This window comes from Dasypus novemcinctus, chromosome 23, assembly GCF_030445035.2.
Source record: "Dasypus novemcinctus isolate mDasNov1 chromosome 23, mDasNov1.1.hap2, whole genome shotgun sequence".
In the NCBI taxonomy this organism is placed as follows: Eukaryota; Metazoa; Chordata; class Mammalia; order Cingulata; family Dasypodidae; genus Dasypus; species Dasypus novemcinctus.
In genome coordinates, this window is record NC_080695.1 from 31,299,624 (window position 1) to 31,318,743 (window position 19,120).

Here is a 19,120-nt window from a genome sequence, read left to right on the forward strand (position 1 = left end):
GTGCTGCCATGGCAAAATACTGGCCCAGTGTGCCAGATTTCCCCATTTTCCAAGAGTGGTCAGACATCCCAGTGGTTTTTTTTTTTAAAGATTTATTTATTTCTCCTTCCCCCACCCCCCACACCCCGGTTGTTTGTTCTCTGTGTCTATTTGCTGCGTCTTCTTTGTCTGTTTCTGTTGTTGTCAGCGGTATGGGAATCTGTGTTTCTTTTTGTTGCGTCATATTGTTGTGTCAGTTCTCCATGTGTGCGGCACCATTCCTGGGCAGGCTGCACTTTCTTTCACACTGGGCGGCTCTCCTTCCGGGGCACACTCCTTGTGCGTGGGGTTCCCCTATGTGGGGGACACCCCAGTGTGGCAGGGCAGCGTGGCATCAGCACTGCGCATGGGCCAGCTGCACACGGGTCAAGGAGGCCCAGGGTTTGAACCGTGGACCTCCCATGTGGTAGACGGATGCCCTAACCACTGGGCCAAGTCCGCCGCCCATCCCAGTGTTTTATGTGAAATGCTTTGACTTATGTTCAACACATAATGGATTGAACATTCAACAAAACACTGTGCAGACTGAAGAAAACATGGATGTTCCTCTTGAGGGTTATTTTCCTCTCTTATTTGACTGCTACTAAGGCAGTTTATAAGGCACTTTTTCGTAGTAATGGTAGCTCACACTTCCCAAGGTCTTACTATGTCCCAGACACTCTTCTAAGTGGTTTCCATGTATTAACTAACTTAATCTTCACAAGAACCTTCTCAACAAGGTGCTATTATTATCCTTACTTTGTGGATGAGCAAACTGAGATAGAGAGGTGGAGAACTTAGTCCTGAGTCTCAGAAGTATAGACTTTAAGAACCAGGATTCAAAATCAGATGGTCCTGAAGCTCAAGATTTTAACCAATACAGGCTACTGCTTTCCCCCACTCAACAGATAAGAAACGGAGCACCAGAGAACTGAAGCTTTCTTAAGAACACACTGGTGGTAAGTGGCCAACTAGGTATTTAAACCTATCATCACAGAGATAGCTACCTACACTCCCTTCTATAATTACCTACTTCACCAGCTCTCACACTGTTGCAGAAAAGCCAGGAGTTCTGAACAGCAGAGAAACCCAAAACGGCACTTGGAGAGGTGGAGGAACAGATTTATTATGTGCAGGCCCAGAGGAGAGTCAATCTCCAAATTCTGAGCCCTGTTTTTAGGTTTTCATAGTTTATATAGGATTTTATGTGGGATCAAGCATGACTTTTGCTTATTGGCTAATATGTTGCTAGGCGAAATCTGGAAGTGGGTTACAGAAGCAGAATGCAGGTGCAAGGTTTCAGGCTGATTTACAGAAGCAAGAGGCTGGAGTTGCTTGTTAGGTTACAGAAGCAGGGGGCAGGCGTCATTGGTTTGATATTCTCCTGTAAGACCACATTTTCATGGGTTGATTTACAGAAGTGGGGGCAGGAGTGGCTTGTTAGATATTTTTTCTGCAAGGTTATGCTTTTTATTTCTCAATAATTCCCCCCTTTAACGCCCTTATAATTTTTACAGGGCATTACTTGAGCTAAGTGGAAATACAACTTAAGATAGTAAACACAACTTAACATATAAAACACAAGTATGTTATTAAGATTAGTATTCTTTTAACTACATTCCAGTTTCTGGGAGCTGTAGTTGTTAGTTCAGTCCCAAACAGTAATCGGAGCAGTTTGAAGAGGAGCAGGAATTAAAGGGCACAGGAGTCCATCTAGTCAGGTGATGGCGATTCTCAGTGGCTCTGGGCAATTTGGATTTTCAAGGGACAGTCAGGTACAGGGTGATTTGTCCAGTTGTCTTGTTTTTCATTGAAGTGTGCCCTTTCAACTTTAATATGATGAACCCAAGGGGCAATACCTGAAACTCTGACAGCAGTGGGGGTTACAAGGATAACAGTATGGGGCCCAGGTGGGCTGGAGGGGCTCTTTTGTTCAGTCTTTTACCCAAACTAGGTTTCCGAGCAAGTTTGGGTGTACTGGGTGGCCTAATGGGATGGGATCCGGAGACAGGACAGTTTTGTATATTTGGGCTAGGGATTTTTAACTGCTGGAGGGTAGAAACCTGGCCAGGTTTTCCTAAGAGCCTGAGATTTTCCTTGAAGGTTTGAATAATTGGGGGTGGTTGTTTAAACAGAATTTCAAAAGGTGAAATGCCTGAGGGCCCAGGGGTGTGTCTGACTTTAAAGAGGCTAATGAGAGTAGATTGACTCACTGGAAGCCAGGTTTGTTTTTGTTTTTTTTACAGAACTTGGTTAGGGTCATTTTGAGGGTTTGATTTACGTGTTTTCCTTTCCCTAAGCTCTGGGGTCTATATGCTGTGTGGAGTTTTCACTTAATTCCTAACATTTTGCTAGCTCTTGGATGATGGCTGCCAGAAAAGCTGGCCCCTTACTGCTGCTTATAGATAAAGGTATCCCGTGCCGGGGAACTATTTCTCAGAGCAAAGCTTTAGTTACTTCTCTTGCTTTTCAGTGCGGGAGGGAAAGGCCTTGACCCAGCCCAAGAAGGTGCACATTATTACTAATAAGTACCTATACCCTTGACTTGGTTCTATTTCTGTAAAGTCCATTGTTAAGTTTTTTTAAAGGGGTTCCTGTGTGTTGGATGCCGGCCGGGGCATGGGGACCTCGGGAGGGGTTGTTTTTAGCGCAGGTTTGGCATTGGCTGCTAACAGGGGTGCAGAGCGAGGTCATCCGGGAAATGTAGTAATATTTTCTGAGCAGGGCTTTTAAAGCAGTCTTTTCCAAGTGGGTGAGCTGGTGGTATTGTTGAACAAGGGTGTAGGCGGCCCCCTTTGGGATGCTATCCTGGAGTAGCCAGTTTTCCTTTCCGGTCTGGTGCCTTTCTTTTCTCTTTGCTCTTATTTTTCCTGGGTATAATTTAGTTTTTTAATGTGTTGCCTTAAAAGGGACAGGTGAGGCACTGGCGGCAGGGCTTGCAGTTTGAGGGCTTTTTTTTTTTGGCTGCCTGTTGAGCTGCTTCATTGGCTAGTGTATTTCCTTTAGTAACTGCATTTGTTTTCTTCTGATATCTCCGACAGTGAATGACGGTGATTTTGCTTGGCTTCTAGACTGCCTCTAGTAGCTGAAGGATTTTCTCTTTATTTTTTAATTTCTTTTTCCCCTGCAGTTAGGAGTCTTCTTTCCTTATAAATTGCTCTATGGATATGCACAGTAGTGAATGCATACTCAGAATTAGTGTAAATGTTTACTGTTTGTCCAGTGGCCAGTTGTAGGACTTGAATTAGCACCCAGAGTTTTGCTTGCTGCCCAGATTACCCTTTAGGTAGGGAAGCTGTTTTTATTACTTGTTCAGCTGTGGTGACTGCATATTTAGAAGTCTCTTTTCATTTCTGGTAAAACTGCTGCCGTTTGTGAATAGGGTTTGATCTGGAGGTCAGGGCAGCTGGTATATACATTTTCTGTTTTGTTAGCCAGCAAGAGGTTATCTACGTACTGAAGGAGAGTACGATTTAAGTTTTTCCATGGGTAAGGAGCCAGATTCACTGCCAGAGCTTGTCTGAAAAGGGTGGGGGACTTTTTGAAGCCCTGCGGTCAAGTTCAAGTTAATTGAGTTTTTTTGTTGTGTCCTGGGGTTCTCCCATTCAAAAGCAAATAGAGACTGGCTCTGGGGAGCTACCCACAGGCAGAAAAAAAGTGTCCTTTAAATCTAGATTTATAAACCAGGCAGCCCTAGGCAGTACTGGCAGCAGTGGGGAGTTTCAGGGTGAAGTATTTCCCCCTTTTCAGGGCGGACTTTCTTGATTGGTTGCGTCTGGATTTTTTAAGGCAGCTGCTAACAGGGAGACCTGCTGTGTTTTTTTGCTTCCCCCTCAGCAGTTTTGTCCCAATTGATGAATACTTTGTTTGCGACTTTCAGGAGCTGGGAGATGTTTATCTCTGTGAACCTGTTTAGCTTTTGAAGTTTTTGTTTGATGTCTGGTGCTGCCTGGGCAACGAAAGCTGTGTTGACCATTCTCTGGGTTTCTGGGGTTTCTGGGTTGAAGGGGGTGTAAATCTTGAAGGCTTTGCAGAGTTGCTTATAAAAATTTCCCCAAGGTTTTTCAGGCTTTTGAATGACAGAGGCCATTTTGGACATGTTTGTGGGCTGCCTCGCTCTTTCCCGTCCCCTGCTGAGGAGGGCTTCCCGATTCCACGAAGGGCAGCCCATCCCTGATCTGTCTTAAAGTCCCAGGCGGGTTGAGCTTCTGGTGCTGCTTCTTGGGCCCATTCCTCTAGCTCTAAGACACCTGGGGGAACCTGTTTTCTCAACTACTTTCTGGCTTCCTTGAGGATCTGGCATTTCTCTTCCGTATTGAACAGGGTTAGGAGGAGTTGGTAGCAATTATTTCAAGTGGGGTGGTGGGTTTGGAAAATGGACTTCATGAGGCTGATTAGAGCCTGAGGCTTTTCTGAATATGAAGAGGTGTGGCGCTTTCAGTTTAAGAGATTTGTAGTTGTGAAAGGCTGATGAAACAGGATTGGCCTCCCAGGTTGGGCTGTTCTGCCTGCACTGATCTGGGCTGGACACTGTGTTTCATGGAGGGGCATCTGAGGTGCAGGTTGTGCTCACCAGAGGTTTTTTTTTTTTTTCCAAAAGGGTTTCAGGATCCCCCCTGGGGGAGTGCTGACAGGCCCAAGGAGACTGAAGGTGGAGGAGTTTCTGGGAGATCTGCTTGTGGAGGCTCCAGGGCAGGGAGACGTCCTGGAATGGCTGGAACATACAGTGGGGGCAGTGGCTTTTTTCTGGAGGTTTTTGTAGAATAATAGGTTTTCGAGGTCCAGCCATTTGGATTACTAGGACCCTATTCTGACCCTTCCTTCCAACACAGAATCGAACCTAAGGGGGCAGGGTTTGGGCAATTTCTAACCAGGAATTGATGTCGGGAAACTGATCAGGGTGGCGGGGGGTCCCAGTGATTGCCTGCCAAACTGCACGAATCAAACTGCACGAACGATGGCCACTTTTAGGGTTCCTTCTGAGGGTTAGTTAACACCAAACTTAGGCTATTCAATTCGCACAGAGTCTGGAGAGTTATGGGGGATGTACGGACACCATAATCCCTGGAAAAGTCTTTTATGAAATTTTTAACATACAATTTAAGACTGAGTTTGGATTGTGATGCTCCCATCCCTGAACCAGTGTCTCAGGACAAGCAAAGGAGGGGAGCCTCTCATGAGGCCACTCAGATGCCACCTGTCCGCGTCTCTCTAGGCTCATTTTAGCTAAGGCATCATGTAGAGTCTGGATTAGCCGTTATGCCATATGACGTAGCCACGGAATGCAGGTTGAGGGCCACTCAGACTCCATAGCGCAGGTCATGGAGCCACAGACTGGATCAGCAGAGGCCAGCCTCTGCAGTCCCCATTCATTCACTCGATCACTCAGAGGTTACACAGTCTCACCCAAGGGACTACCCTATCCTGGAATCACAAATCTTGAGATTTTGGGAGGTGATCAGTCTCTCCTTCCGTCCGGAGACGGGCCTGACTGGGACTCAGAACCCCGGGGCCTTACCTTTCTGGCGTCTTGTCTTGTGATATTGTTCAATTCACTTCTCTACGGAGTCAGGCGGAGTTGGAGAACTGAGCCCACAGGCATCCCTTTCCTGAAGGAGGCCCCGTCAAGGGGACAGGTGCCGCCGCCTCGTTCGTGTGTGGAGATCTCTGCCAGCTGAGCCCACAAATCCCAAACCAGAGGCTAAAAGGGCCTGCTCAGTTGGGTTTCCCAGTCAGGGAACCAAATGTTGCAGCAAAGCCAGGAGTGCTGAACAGCAGAGAAGCCCAAAATGGCACTCAGAGAGGCAGAGGAACAGATTTATTATGCGCGGGCCCAGAGGAGAGTCACTCTCCAAATTCTGAGCCCCGTTTTTCAGTTTTCATAGGTTTATATAGGATTTTATGTGGGATCGGCATGACTTCTCCTTATTGGCTAATGCGTTGCTAGGCAAAATTCTGCAAGCGGGGTTACAGAAGCAGTACGCAGGTGTACGGTCACAGGCTGGTTTACAGAGGCAGGGGCCAGAGTGGTTTCTTAGATTACAGAAGCAGGGGACAAGAGTCATTTGTTTGATATTCTCCTGCAAGGCCATGTTTCCAAGGGCTGATTTTACAGGAGGTGCAGGAGTGGCTTGTTAAGTATTTTTTCTGCAAGGTTATGCTTTTTATTTCTCAACAGCTCTAGGAACTGGCATAGAAACATTTGTAAAATGAGTTCCTTGGAGAATCAAAGCATCCATTTATTGACTTTCAGTAGTAACTTCATTTACTCCTCACAAGAATCCCTAGGTAAGATAGTAACCAACATTTAGTCAGCACTTTCATGTGACACTTTTCAAGTGATATGTTAAGTACTTGATATGCATTATCTCTTTTAAACCTCAGGACTATTTTGTAAGGACTATTTTTATCCCTATTTAATGGAAGAAGAAAGGGAGGCTCGGAGGGGCTCTGGTACTTGCCGGGTAATAAAAGCAGAGTGAGGATTCTAGCTTAGGCTATAAGGTAAGAAAGCCCTCATTCTTGACCACGAGGTCATACTGTCAGTTCCTAAGATGGGGAAACTGAGGCCTTGGACAAGGCGCTAATTTGTGCCTACAGACTCGCGGGCATTGAGCAGGGGACAGCTGCACTCCTCCTCTTCCTCTTCTTAGGTCGGGAGGCGTCATTGCGGTGCGGGAAGCACAGGGCCACAAGTGGGAAGCCCCCTCTCCAAGTACACACAGCTCCGCCCTTGGAAGCCAGCAACACCTGCGCGTGCAGCACTGAGGGGGGGGGGCCTGTCAGAGCCTGAGGCACCATGGCAACGGCGCGGGCGGGAGAACAGGAAGTGCGTCAGCCGATGGGCGGGAACAATCTGCGGGCGAAGACCAATGGAAGCGCCACCTTCGCCGTCGTCGCCCCACTCGGAGGGAGGGCCCGAACCCACTTTTCAGCCATCGCTGCCGACAGACTGTGGGCAGTCTCTGGGTGTCTTGGCGGGTAATCCCGAGCGCGGGGAAGGGAGGTGGACGGGGAGGGAAGAAAGAATCTAAGGCGAGGGGAGCTTGGAAGGTGGGCTTCGGCGAGGCAGGAAGTGCGGTCGGGCCAGGGGTCGGCCTGTGTGCGGTGACGGGAGTGTGGAGCTGGGTATGCGGGAGAGCTGGGGGCTTCTCTTCCACATTTACCGAGGGCGAAACGGAGTCCAGAGACGGATTGACTGGGATCGAGTTCCATCAACACAGTTTTGAATTGCAATATTAGGTGAAAACTATTTTTAATTGTAAGAGGTAAAAAATACGAAATTCCCTTTAAATTGATCAGTGGAAAATATGACCTTTGCTGACCACACTCTCTGATATATCTCGCGGGCCTCTGTACTGTTTTGTGTACCCTCTGTTCTGTTTTGTGTACAGAGCTTCTTTGTACAAGTCCCCAGTCCCTGAGGCTAGATGTGTTCACAATACAGAATTCCTGGGGCTTTGAAAAGGTAATATGATGCGTATACTGTGTGTAGTGTCTTTTCACACCCCCAGCGGGGGTCTGGGACAGCGTCTTCTGATCAAATGCATTAATAATTGTGCGTAGTTACACAAGGAGGATAAATAGCAGCCAGAAATAACCTCAGGTCAGGTCGGGTTTTCAAACTGTAGAAAAGTCTTTGGATTTTCAGATCTTTTTAGATGTGGAAATTGCAGAGAAGGGGCCTGGATCATAGTTCTATTGTTTCCTCGCTACCCTGGACCGGGGAGTGCCTTGAGAACCTGGGACTGTGCTTTTGTATCCCCACCGCCCATCTCTGTCACTCATTCTGTGCATTGCTTTGGGCCCTTCTCGACCTCAATTTCCTCATCTATAAATGAGGACAGTAATGCTTTACTCTCAAAGTCCTGGCAAGGATTAAATGAGGCCATGCAAATGAAGAACGAGCACTGTGTCTGCCACTTTGGCACAGATGGTTAGGACTGAGATTTAATTCTTCAGGAAGCATTTCTATTTCAAAATGATTTGGGTAGGAAATCCACGTCCATGGTTAAACCAATCCCCCTCTCCCCAGTGACTTCACAGAGGCAATTGACATTCTGTGCCTGAACAAGTATATCAGTATTTATGTATCTCTTCCACATCTACTTCCCTACCCCTTTTGGCCCAGATTCTAGCATGCTACATTGTTGTGTACCTTGTTCTCATTAATGTTTTGTTTTGGCTGGCACAACATGTTTAGATCATTTTTCTTTTTTAAATTATGTAACATACCAATAAAAAATGTGTGAAATGTGAGTTTGAAGGACAAAAGTAAAATGGTCACCCATATACTCACCATCAAGTTAAGAAATAGAGCATTAACCGTATCCCCACAGTCCCCATTGAAGCCTTTTACTCCCCTCCCCAGAGGTAACCAGTGCCCTGAATATTGTGTTACCTATTTATTCCTTTGGTTTTCTTTGCAGTTTTTAAAACCATCTGTGTCTGCATCTCTAATGAATTCAGCATGGGTTTTCCAACTCGGAGATCTTATATATTTTATATCTGATATATATTTCAGGGGACTTGCTTCTTGCTTGTAGCATTTCTTTTTTGAGCTGCATCCTGAGCAGATGTGCGTAGTCTACTTCATTCATCTTCACTGCTGTGTTAAATTACATGATATGATTATAATATACTTCCTAAAGCTGTTGATAGGCATTTGTATTGTTGCCAGAGTTTGGCTATTGCATGGTGCTATTGTATAAACATGTCTCCTGGGGCAAATGTGGAAATGTTTCTGTAAAGGTTTTATTCCTCTTATAGTATAAATGGATTTTTGGAACTATTCAGATTTGCTAGTAACCTGAAGTGGTTATAAGAGTTTATATTCCTACCCTTAGTAGATCAATCATACTTTAAACCATTTTCTTACCTGGTGGTGGGTAAAACATATTATTTCATTGTGGTTTTAATACTCATTTGCCTGGTGACTATTGAGATTAAGTGTCTTTTTAATGTATTTGTTAATCATTTGTGCATCTTCTCTAAAATTTGTTGCCCATTTTTCTCTTACCATTGTCTTTCTAATATTGATTTATAAGAGTTTTTTATATGTTGTGGGTATGAATATTTTCCAGCTTATATGTGTTTTAAATGCCTTCCAATTTGTGGCTTGCCTTTTCTCTCTGGTGTTTTTGGTGAGCAGAGAGTCTTAATTTTAATGAAGTCAATTTATCAATCTATTTCTTTATGGTTTGTGCTTCTTGTATCTTTTTTAAGATACCCTTCGGTCATACAGATATATTGTGATTTGCATTTCTCATGACTTTAATCCCCTAGAAATTGATTTTTGTGTATAATGTGAGGTAGGGGTCTAATTTCATCCTTTTTTTTTTTTACATATAGATATTGAAAAATTTGCTTTAATTTGGTATTCAGATTAAACATATGAAATTATCCATACAAATTTTTGATTGAATTCTCTATTCTTTTCCATTTTCTTTTTGTCTTCCCTTGTACTATTTTCATTACTACAGCTTTATAAGTCTTGATATCATGTACAACAAGTTCCACTTATTTCTGTCCTTTTCTTCTCCCAGAGTGTCTTTACTGTCTTTAGCTTCACATTTTATGTGTACATTTTAGAATCATTTTGTCCAGTTACACACAAAACAGAAAACCTGTTGAGGTTTTGATTGGAATTGGATTGGATCAATTTGGATTTTAAAGTGGTTGCTTTCAGTATTTCACCATTAAGTGTAATGTTTGCTATAAGCTTTTTTGGGTACATGTCACTTAGCAAATAAAGAAAGTTTTCTTCTAGTCCAATCCAAGTTTGTTAGAGTTTTTAGTGTGAATAAATGTTGAATTTTATCAACCATATTTTCTGCCTCTTTTAGGATGATCATATGATTTTTCTTCTTTATTCTGTTAATGTGGTGGATTTAAAAAAAATTTTTTTATAGGAGGTACTGGGATTAAACCCAGGACCTCATACATGGGAAGGAGGCGTTCAACCACTTGAGCTACATCTGCTCCCTCACGTTAATTTTTGAATGGTAATCCATTGCTGAGATAAACCCAACTTGGTCATGATATATCATCCTTTTTTACGTTGCCGGATTTGTTTTAATAACATTCTGTTAAGGATTATTTGTAGCTATGTTTGAGAAAGTCACCGACCTGTGATTTTCCTTTCTCTCGAAGTCCTCGTCAGGCTTTAGTACCCAAGGTATGCCAGCCTTATGAGATGAGTTACGCGGCAGCTTTGCTCTTTTTCTGGCCCTGGGATGGTTTGTGTAAATTTGAAATTATTTGTTTCTAGAATGTTTGGTAGGACTCTGTGATAAATCCATCCAGACCTGAAGTTTTCTGTGTGGGAAGATGGATTTCCCACAAATTGTCTTTAATGGTTATATAGGATTATTAGGTTTTCAAATAATTTATCAGTCTTGAATGAATTCTCTGTGAATTTGTACATATCTAAACTTTCAGATGAATTATAAAGTTGTTTATACTCTCTTATTGTTTTAAAATATTTGTGACATCAGCATTTAGTTTGACTTTTTTGTTCCAAATATTATTTTTAAGTTTTTTTCCTTTTTTGGCAAATCTTCCTCACTTCCATTAAGTTTTTCCTAAGAACAATTTTAGTTTTGTTTATAAATTTCCCTTGACTGCTTTGGTTACTTCCTACCAGTTTATGTATATTTTTGTTATTGTTTAGTTCAAAATATTTTCTGTTTTGATCATGGGTTATTTAGAAGTGTGTTTTTAAAATTCCAAACAAATGGGATTTTTCTAGTCATGTTTTCATTAATGGTTTCTAATTTTATCACATTATAGTCAGAGAACATGGTCTGATGAGACCAGTCCTTTAAATTTTTGCTAAGACTTTTTGGCCAGCATGTGGCAGTTTGCCTACTTGTTCTGGGTGTGCGTAAAGAGTCTGTATTCTGTAGCTATTGGGTACAGTGTTTTATGCAAACCCATCAACTTTTTGCTTGTGCTGCACAAATCCTTTCCTAACCTTACTGAGTTTTTGTTCACTTGGTTTCCACATACCAACAGGGGTATGTTAAAAGCCCCCCTATGGTTGTGGATTTGTATCTTTTTGTTTTTTATCTTTATGGTTCTAACAATTTTTGCCTTAACTATTTTGAGACTCTATTATTAGGTGCATAACATTTTAAATTGTTATATCTTCTTGGAAATTGAGCCCTTTATCATTTTGCAGTCACCTTTTTCACCTCTAGTAATCCTTTTGTGCCCTAAAGTCTATTTTATATCATATTAATAGAACCACAGCAGCTCTCTTTTGGTTATTTTGCAGAGTATCCTTTCCTACCCTTTTACTTTTAATCTTTTTGTTTTCTCTGTCTTCCTGCGTTTTACAAGTAATTTTTATAATTATGTAGCTAGATTTTATTCATTATCCAGTTTGGCAAGTTCTTTACCTACTCTAACTGTCTTTTGTCTTTTAAATTGGAACATTTCTTCCATTTCATTCTTGTTTTTACCAATCCAATTGGATTAATTAAAAAACTACTACCTTAGTTTTTATACTTGTTCTGCCTGTTTTCTTTTCCTTTTTCCCCTCTCCATTGTTGTTTTCTTTATGGGTATTTTTTCTCATTACATTTTTTTCTTTACTGATTTGGGAATTATATCCTCTATTTCTGTTCTTTTAGTAGTTAGTTACTCTAGAAATAGTAAAATGCATACTTAGAAGTGAAAAGTTCATTCATATCCTGATTTCTCTCCCAACCACCTCAAGGATCTGAGAACACCACCTCTAGTGGTCACTTCCCTACTTAGAGGTTAGTATTGTGCATTTCCATTTTTAAAAATCCCTATAGGACACTTTCATTACTATTTTATACAGTCAGTTATTATAAATCGACTTGGATTTACCTACATATTTACCAGTTTCTTTGCTCTTTATTCCATCTTGCATTTTAGGCCTTCCAACTGATAACACTCTTTTTTTAAGCCTGAAATAAATACTTTGGAATTTCCTTTCAAGAGGGTCTGTTGGTTCGTTGCTTGTTTTTTTTTTTCTTAAATTCAGAAGTGTTTTTACTTCACCCTCAATCTTCAGCAGGATATAGAATTCCCAGTGGAGGGACAAATCCTTCCAGCTTAATGAAGTTATGCAACTGCAGTTGACTTCTGTTGTTAAGTTATAAAGTCAAGTGTGAGCCTAATTGTTGCTTTTGGAAGTAATCTGATTTTAATCTTTAGTTGTTTTTAATTTTGGGTATTCAGTAGTTTTACACTGATGTACTTAAGTGGGTATTTTAATAATTTATCCTGCTTGGGATTTGATGGATGTTTTGAATTTAAGGATTGGTGTCTTTTCTTTTTTTTTTTTGGAGGTACTGAAGATTAAAACTGGGCCCTCATACATATGAGGCACACACTCAACCACTGAGCTACATCCTCTCCAACATCAGTTTTGATAAGTTCTTTTAGAATCTTAAAAAGACTCATGCTGTCCTTTCTTACCTTGTCTTCTATGTCCCTATCTTTCATAGTTTCCATCTCTTTGTTCCTCTGGACTATATTCTGGTTAATTTCTTCTGTTCTTGTTTTTAAAATTCATAAATTTGTTCATAAGCTGTGTCCAATCTGCTTTTAATCTCCATTCATTGAAATTTCAATACGTACATTTTTAATTTCTTTCAGTTCTTTTTAATTCTTTTTGAAACTTTCCTGTTTATTTTTTTTAATTTTTAAATTTGTTTGGCTTTTCACTTTGAAATAATTTCAGATTTACAAAATTTTGGAAAAATAATACAATTTCCTTAAAATCTTCATCCAGAGTCCCCAAATGTTACTGTCTTATATAACTACAGCGCAATTATCAAGAATAAAAAATTAATATTGATACAATAATCTATAGACCTTATTCAGATTTTTCCAGCTGTCTCACTAATGTCCTTTTTTCTTCTTCTCTGCTCTAGAATATGTCTAGGATCACAAGCTGCGTTAATCTGGAACAGTCATTAAAAAAAACTTTTTTTTTATTAGAGAAGTTTTAGGTTTACAGAAAAATCATGCAGAAAATACAGCATTCCCATATACCTTCACTTCACACACACTTTAACACTTTGCATTTGTGTGGTACCTTTTTACAATTGATGAAATAATAATATTATCATTATACTATTAACTGTAGCCCTTATTTTACACTAGCATTCACTGTTTGTGTTGTACAGTCCTATGGCTTGTAATTTTTAAATTCTAGTTATATACACACACACAACCTAAAATTTCCCCTTTTAACCACATTCAAATATGTAATTCAGTGGTGATAAATACATTCAGTGTTTAGCTACCATCACCACCATCCATTTCCAAAACTTTTCCATTAGCTCAAACAGAAAATTTGTAGCAATTAATCATTAACTCCCCTTTCCCTGTACCTTACCCTGTCCCTGGTAACCTGCATTCTAGTTCTGACTCTATGAATTTGCTTGTTCTAATACATTATTTGTCCTTTTGTCGTCTGGCTTGTTTCACTCAACATGATGTCTCTAGGGTTCACCCATGTTGTCACATGTGTCAGAACTTCATTCCTTTTTACAGCTGAATAATATGCCATTGTATGTATATATTGTGTTTTGTTTATCCATCATCTTTTGGACACTTGGGTTGTTTCCATCTTTTGGCAATTGTTAATGTCGCTGTGGATATCAGTGTGCAAATGTCTAAGTCCCTGCTTTCATTTTTTTAGTTTTATACCTAGAAGTGGGATTGCCAGGTCATCAGCTAATTCTATACTTAACTTCCTGAGGAACTGCCATACTGTTTCCACAGTGGCTGCACCATTTTACATTCCCACCAACAATGAACAAGTGTCCCTATTTTTCTACATCTTCTCTAACACTGTTATTTTCTGTTTAATAGTAGCTATTCTAGTGAGTTTGAAATGGTATCTCATTATAGTTTTGATTCGCATTTTCTTTAATGGCTAATGATGTTGAGCATCTTTTCATGCATTTATTGGCCAATTGTATGTCTTCTTTGGAGACGTATCTATTAAATCCTTGGCCCATTTAAAAAAAAAATTTTTTTTGTCTTTTTGTTGTTGAGTTGTAATACTTCTTTATATATTCTAGATTTTAAACCCTTATCAGGTATATGGTTTCCAAATATTTTTCTCCTCTCTAGGTTGTCTTTTTACTTTCATGAGAAGTCCTTGATGCACAAATGTTTTTAATTTTGATGAGGTCCTATTTATCTTTTTTTCTCTTCCTTTTGTTGCTGTGCTTTTGTTGTAAAGTCCAAGAAACGATTGCCTAACACACGATCCTGATGATGCTTTCCTATATTTTCTTCTAGGAGTTTTACAGTTTTAGTTTTATATTTAGGTCTTTATCCATTTTGAGTTAATTTTTGTATATGGTGTGAGGTAGGGGCCCACCTTCATTCTTTTGCATTTGGATATCCAGTTTTCCCAGCACCATTTGTTGAAGAGACTATTATTTCCCTATTGAATAGGCTTGGCATCCTTGTCAAAAATCAGTTGGCCATATATGTGAGAGTTTATTTCTGAACTCTCAGTTCTACTCCATTGGTCAGTATGTCTGTCTTTGTGCCAGTACTATGTTGTTTTGACCACTGTAGCTTTGTAATATGTTTAAAAATCAGGAAGTGTGAGTCCTCCAAGTTCTTTTTCAAGACAGCTTTGGCTATTTGGGGCCCCTTATTCTTCAATATACATTTGATGATTGGCTTCTCCATTTCTGCTGAGAAGGCTGTTGTAATTTTGACTGGGAGTGCACTGAATCTGTAAATTGCTTTGAATAGAACTGACACCTTAACAATATTTAGTCTTCCAATCTATGAACATTGAACGTCCTTCCATTTATTTAGGTCTTTCCTTGATTTCTTTTAGTAGTGTTTTGTAGTTTTCTGTATCTAAGTCCTTTATAACCCTGGTTAAAATTATTCCCAGATATTTGATTCTTTTCATTGCTATTGTACTGTTCATTTTTAATTTCACACTTCTTCACAAACAAATGCCTCTGAAGAATTCCAGGTCTTGTGTGTCACACTTCTGTTGAAGGTAGAATATAATTTTATTGTTCTAGATTTTCTGTGCCACACCAAGCAGCAGATATATCTGCAACTCTCTTTCCTCATCTTAGATAGGCACATAGGAAAAAGATTTATGAGTCTTTCTTGGGTAGGAGTTCTTAAATTGGGGTTCAGACTCCCATGGGTAGTTTCAAGGAAGTTTTCAAGTTCCCCTGAAATTGCACACATAATGCCGTTGATATGTGTGATTGGTCACTTTTTAATACTTTCCTTAGTTTATTAAAAGAGAACTGCAATCCCCAAAAGATTAAGAATCACTGTAGTAGATGCTAATGTTTTGCCAAGTGCAACACTGTCTATTTCACTGTGAAGATGTGGACCTGCCCAGCAAAACTTGATTTCTAAAAGTAATGTTTCATTCAGAATCAGAGGACAGGAGTGAATTGAAACTAGCATCAAACAGCAGGATAAGGCTCATCTTGTAAAAGATAATGAGCTACATCTTTCCTCCCAGTTTTTTCCCCCTTGCTAGAATAGAAAATAATAAAGGAGATTTAAAAAATTGCTGTCCCACCCCTTAACAGAGTCGTTCTTTTTGTTTTTCTATTACCTTCCAAATATCTTCTGCATTCAGTTCAAACCTTTTCCTTTAAAATGATTAGAATAATATCTACTTTTCATGGTTGTTTGTAAGCTTATATAAAATAAGAGATCAATAAGGGTCTATAGAGTGTGGCATTGGGAAGTGGTGGCCCTGTTGATGATTGTTTGTCCTCACTGTGGAGCCTCAGTTATATGCTCATCCACTTTTCCTGGATTGTTCTGAGACTGGCTTCCTGGACACTCCGTGTCCTCTTTCTTTGTTCCTTTGGTTCACCTCCACAATGCTGTAGCAGAATCTTTCTAAAACACAGTCTGGCTACATCATTTTCCTGCTTCAAGGCCCTTAGTTTGGAGATCCTTATTTTCCAAAGTGTCCATGTTAAAAGTCCAAATTCCTTAGCCCAACACAGTCCATTTCTGTGCCCAGAACAACCACTGGTAGATACAGAGTGCTTTGTATATAAGGGTGAACGAAGGTGCCCAGTCCTAGTGACAGCAAATGACCTTGGCAGGACTTGGTGCGTGACTGGCTCTGAGGTTGGGGAAGAAGGAAGATCTGAGTTTGATGCTCAGGTTTGCTGATTGTATGACTGTGTGGATGGCACTATCCAAACCAGGTTATTCCCAAAGAGAAGGACTGGGGCTGGGGGGTAGAAAAATGTTGAGGATGGGAGGAGGGCATGAGTCCCATCTAGGATTTGTTGAGGTTGACATGCTAGAGAGATGTTCTTGAAGATGTCTACCAGGTGACCAGAGCAACTGGCCATGAGAGAGTGCATCTTCCCAGCTTGGGGGTAGAACTGATGATGCTTAAAAAAACAACAAAACCTGTATTTCTGTCTATCTCCTGTGTGCCAGGTACATGGCAAGACTTTGATAGTTATAGCTCATTTAAACTTCATCTGATGCCTTTGAAGTAGGTATAATTATTTCCATTTTATAGACAAAAAGACCAAGGCTTACTGAGTGTACACTTTGAATGGATTGTACAAAACATGAGACTCTGTAAGAGGGAATCCAATGGTCAAAGATGGACTGTGATTAACAGGACAAATATGAGAACATTCTCTCATGACCTATAAAAAATGTGTAACACTAATACAGGGTGTTAATAATTACATGAGTTGGGGGAAAATACACCAAATGTAAGATATGAGCTGGAGTTAGTAATATTGTGAGGATGCTCTTTCATAGTTTGTAACAGATGTTTCACAATAACATGAGGTGGTGGTGGTGGGGTGATGTATGGGAGCCCTCTATGATGATACATATGTTTGTTTTGTAGATTCACAAGTTTTACTATACGCTTATTTTAAGTTTATGTATGTTCATGTGTGAATGATATACGTTAGTAAAATTTATTTAAAAAAAACACATGGATACATATTGAAAAATAAAACAATACAATAAGGCCAAAAAAAAAAAGGGTTCAAGGCTTAGGGAGATTTGAGTATGGTAGCTAAAAACGTTTTTGTGATATATTTGCCTACAGTAACTGCATATTTCTTTGTGAGATCCTGGCATTGCCTGAAGTGAATGTTAAAACCTCAGAATCCCAGATCCCACTGCAGTCAGAGCCTCTAGGAAAAGGGTCTGGGAATCTGTATTTTTAATAAGCAGCTTGGGTGATTATTGAAATCAAGCAGGTCTGGCAAGCAGTGGTCTCAACAACACCCTCTAGTTCCAAACCCACACTCCTAGCCCCTGTCCCACACTGCCTGTTCATGGTGGGAGCAGGCATTTTGATCAGACCTTGGGCAATGCTTTTATCAGCTCTGATCTTTGTGGTTTGTGGATAGATTCTGTTTTATTAGAGAGCAGGAGATTTAAAAATAACCTGCAATGTTATCACGGCAGTGTTTCATTAGAGGTTTGGGGAGAGGGAAAAAACCTAACATTTATTAAGTGTCTATTAGCAGTTCTCTAAGCAGTGATTATTTTCTCATTTTATACTGAGAAGACGGCTTTAGCGAAATTTATCCAGTGCTATAGATATAGAATGTGGCTGAACCAAGTTTCAGACCCAGAACTGCCTAACAGTGAAAATAGTTAACACTTACTCTGTGGTAGCAGAAATGTATGCACACACAAACACAGAACAATTTAAATAAAAGTTCAGAGTAAAAAAAAGGAAAAAAATCTTAGTGCTTTTTATGTTATCAGACTTTTACACATATGAACTCATTTAATCCTCATAGCAGCTGTTTAGAGGATGGTTTTATCATTATTCTCCTTTTATAGATGGGAAACTGAGGTACATGGAGGTCATGTTGCCCAATTTCACACTCTTTGTAAGTAGTGGAGCCTGGCTGTGAACCCAGGCATTCCGGCCCCAGCGTCCATATTCCTCACCATTGCCTAGTCTCTGACTGTCCTTTCACTTCTATACTATGTAGCATGAGGAACTTAATTTTTTGTTTTATTTTAAAAATTTTATTATTAATTTTTTTAAAGATACATGGATCACACAAAATGTTACATTAAAAAATAATGAGGTTCCCATATACCCCACTCCCCACACCCCCCACTCCCCCCACATTAACAACTTCTTTCATTAGTGTGGTACATTCATTGCATTTGATGAGTATATTTTAGAGCATTGGTACACAGCATGGATTACAGTCTATGTTGTAGTTTACACTCTCTCCCAGTCCATTCAGTGGGTTATGGCAGGATGTATAATGTCCTGCATCTGTCCCTGCAGTATCCTTCAGGACAACTCCAAGTCCCGAAAATGTCCCCATATCCACTTCTTCTTCCCTCTGCCTGCCTTCAGCAGCTCCCGTGGCCACTGTCTCCACATCAATGATATAATTTCTTCCATTGCTAGGGTCAAAATATTTCTATAGTAGAATACCAGTAAGTCCGCTCTAATCCATATTTTATTACTCCATCCTGAAGAAGAGACTTCAGAATGAGTTGGGAGGTCATCAGAGGGGTCGTGCTTATGCATTTCTCAGCAGGGTCTCAGAGGCAGTCAAAGTAGATACAACCCCAGGTAGTGGTGCTCCTGAGGGCTACGGAGACGCCCGAGCCCTCCAGTCATGGCAGATGGCTCGGGAGTTCAGTGCCTTGCCAGTGGGCCCTACTTTGGAATTTGTGCTCCTGAGTGTGATGGAGTTGGACTCAGATGTGACCTCTCTACACATGCCTCTTCTGTCACTTTTACTGAACCTCTGGTTGGCACTGGGGTTGTTGTGTGCTCAAGAGATTTGAATCTTTGGACTGTCTGTGCCAGCTGGGCCCTGAGCCTTAGCAGAGTTGCAACACCTACTCTCTGGTTCTTTGGACTTACCCAGGTCAGCTAATAGAGAGGTAAGGACGGTCAGCCATCACACCAGGAAACTGAGAGAGTCTGCAGCTGCAAACAGGAGAATTCCATTCATCAGGCATGTGGGACCTAAAGCCTCTTCTTAATTTAGAGGTGGAACTTAATTTTTAAAACCATGCCTGACTTAGAGTTGGTTTATGTAAGTGAGAACAAACCTAGGAAACTGTATTTGGTATG

The 19,120-nt window shown here is 40.6% G+C and overlaps 1 protein-coding gene across 3 annotated transcripts in view; it reads left to right on the forward strand.

Moving 5' to 3' along the window:
• The first annotated feature begins 6,860 nt into the window (after window positions 1–6,860).
• Window positions 6,861–19,120, forward strand: part of NSMCE1 (NSE1 homolog, SMC5-SMC6 complex component) — a 34,722-nt gene continuing 22,462 nt past the window's right edge. Inside the window, exon 1 of one of the 3 annotated variants that reach the window (XM_004450458.5) lies at window positions 6,861–6,999. In XM_004450458.5, coding sequence (XP_004450515.3) covers window positions 6,891–6,999 — 109 coding nt within the window. In that variant the 5' untranslated portion in view covers window positions 6,861–6,890. Of the gene's footprint in view, window positions 7,261–7,461; window positions 7,487–19,120 lie in introns of those variants that run through there. The other 2 variants (XM_004450459.5, XM_071211231.1) reach the window with 2 other exon arrangements.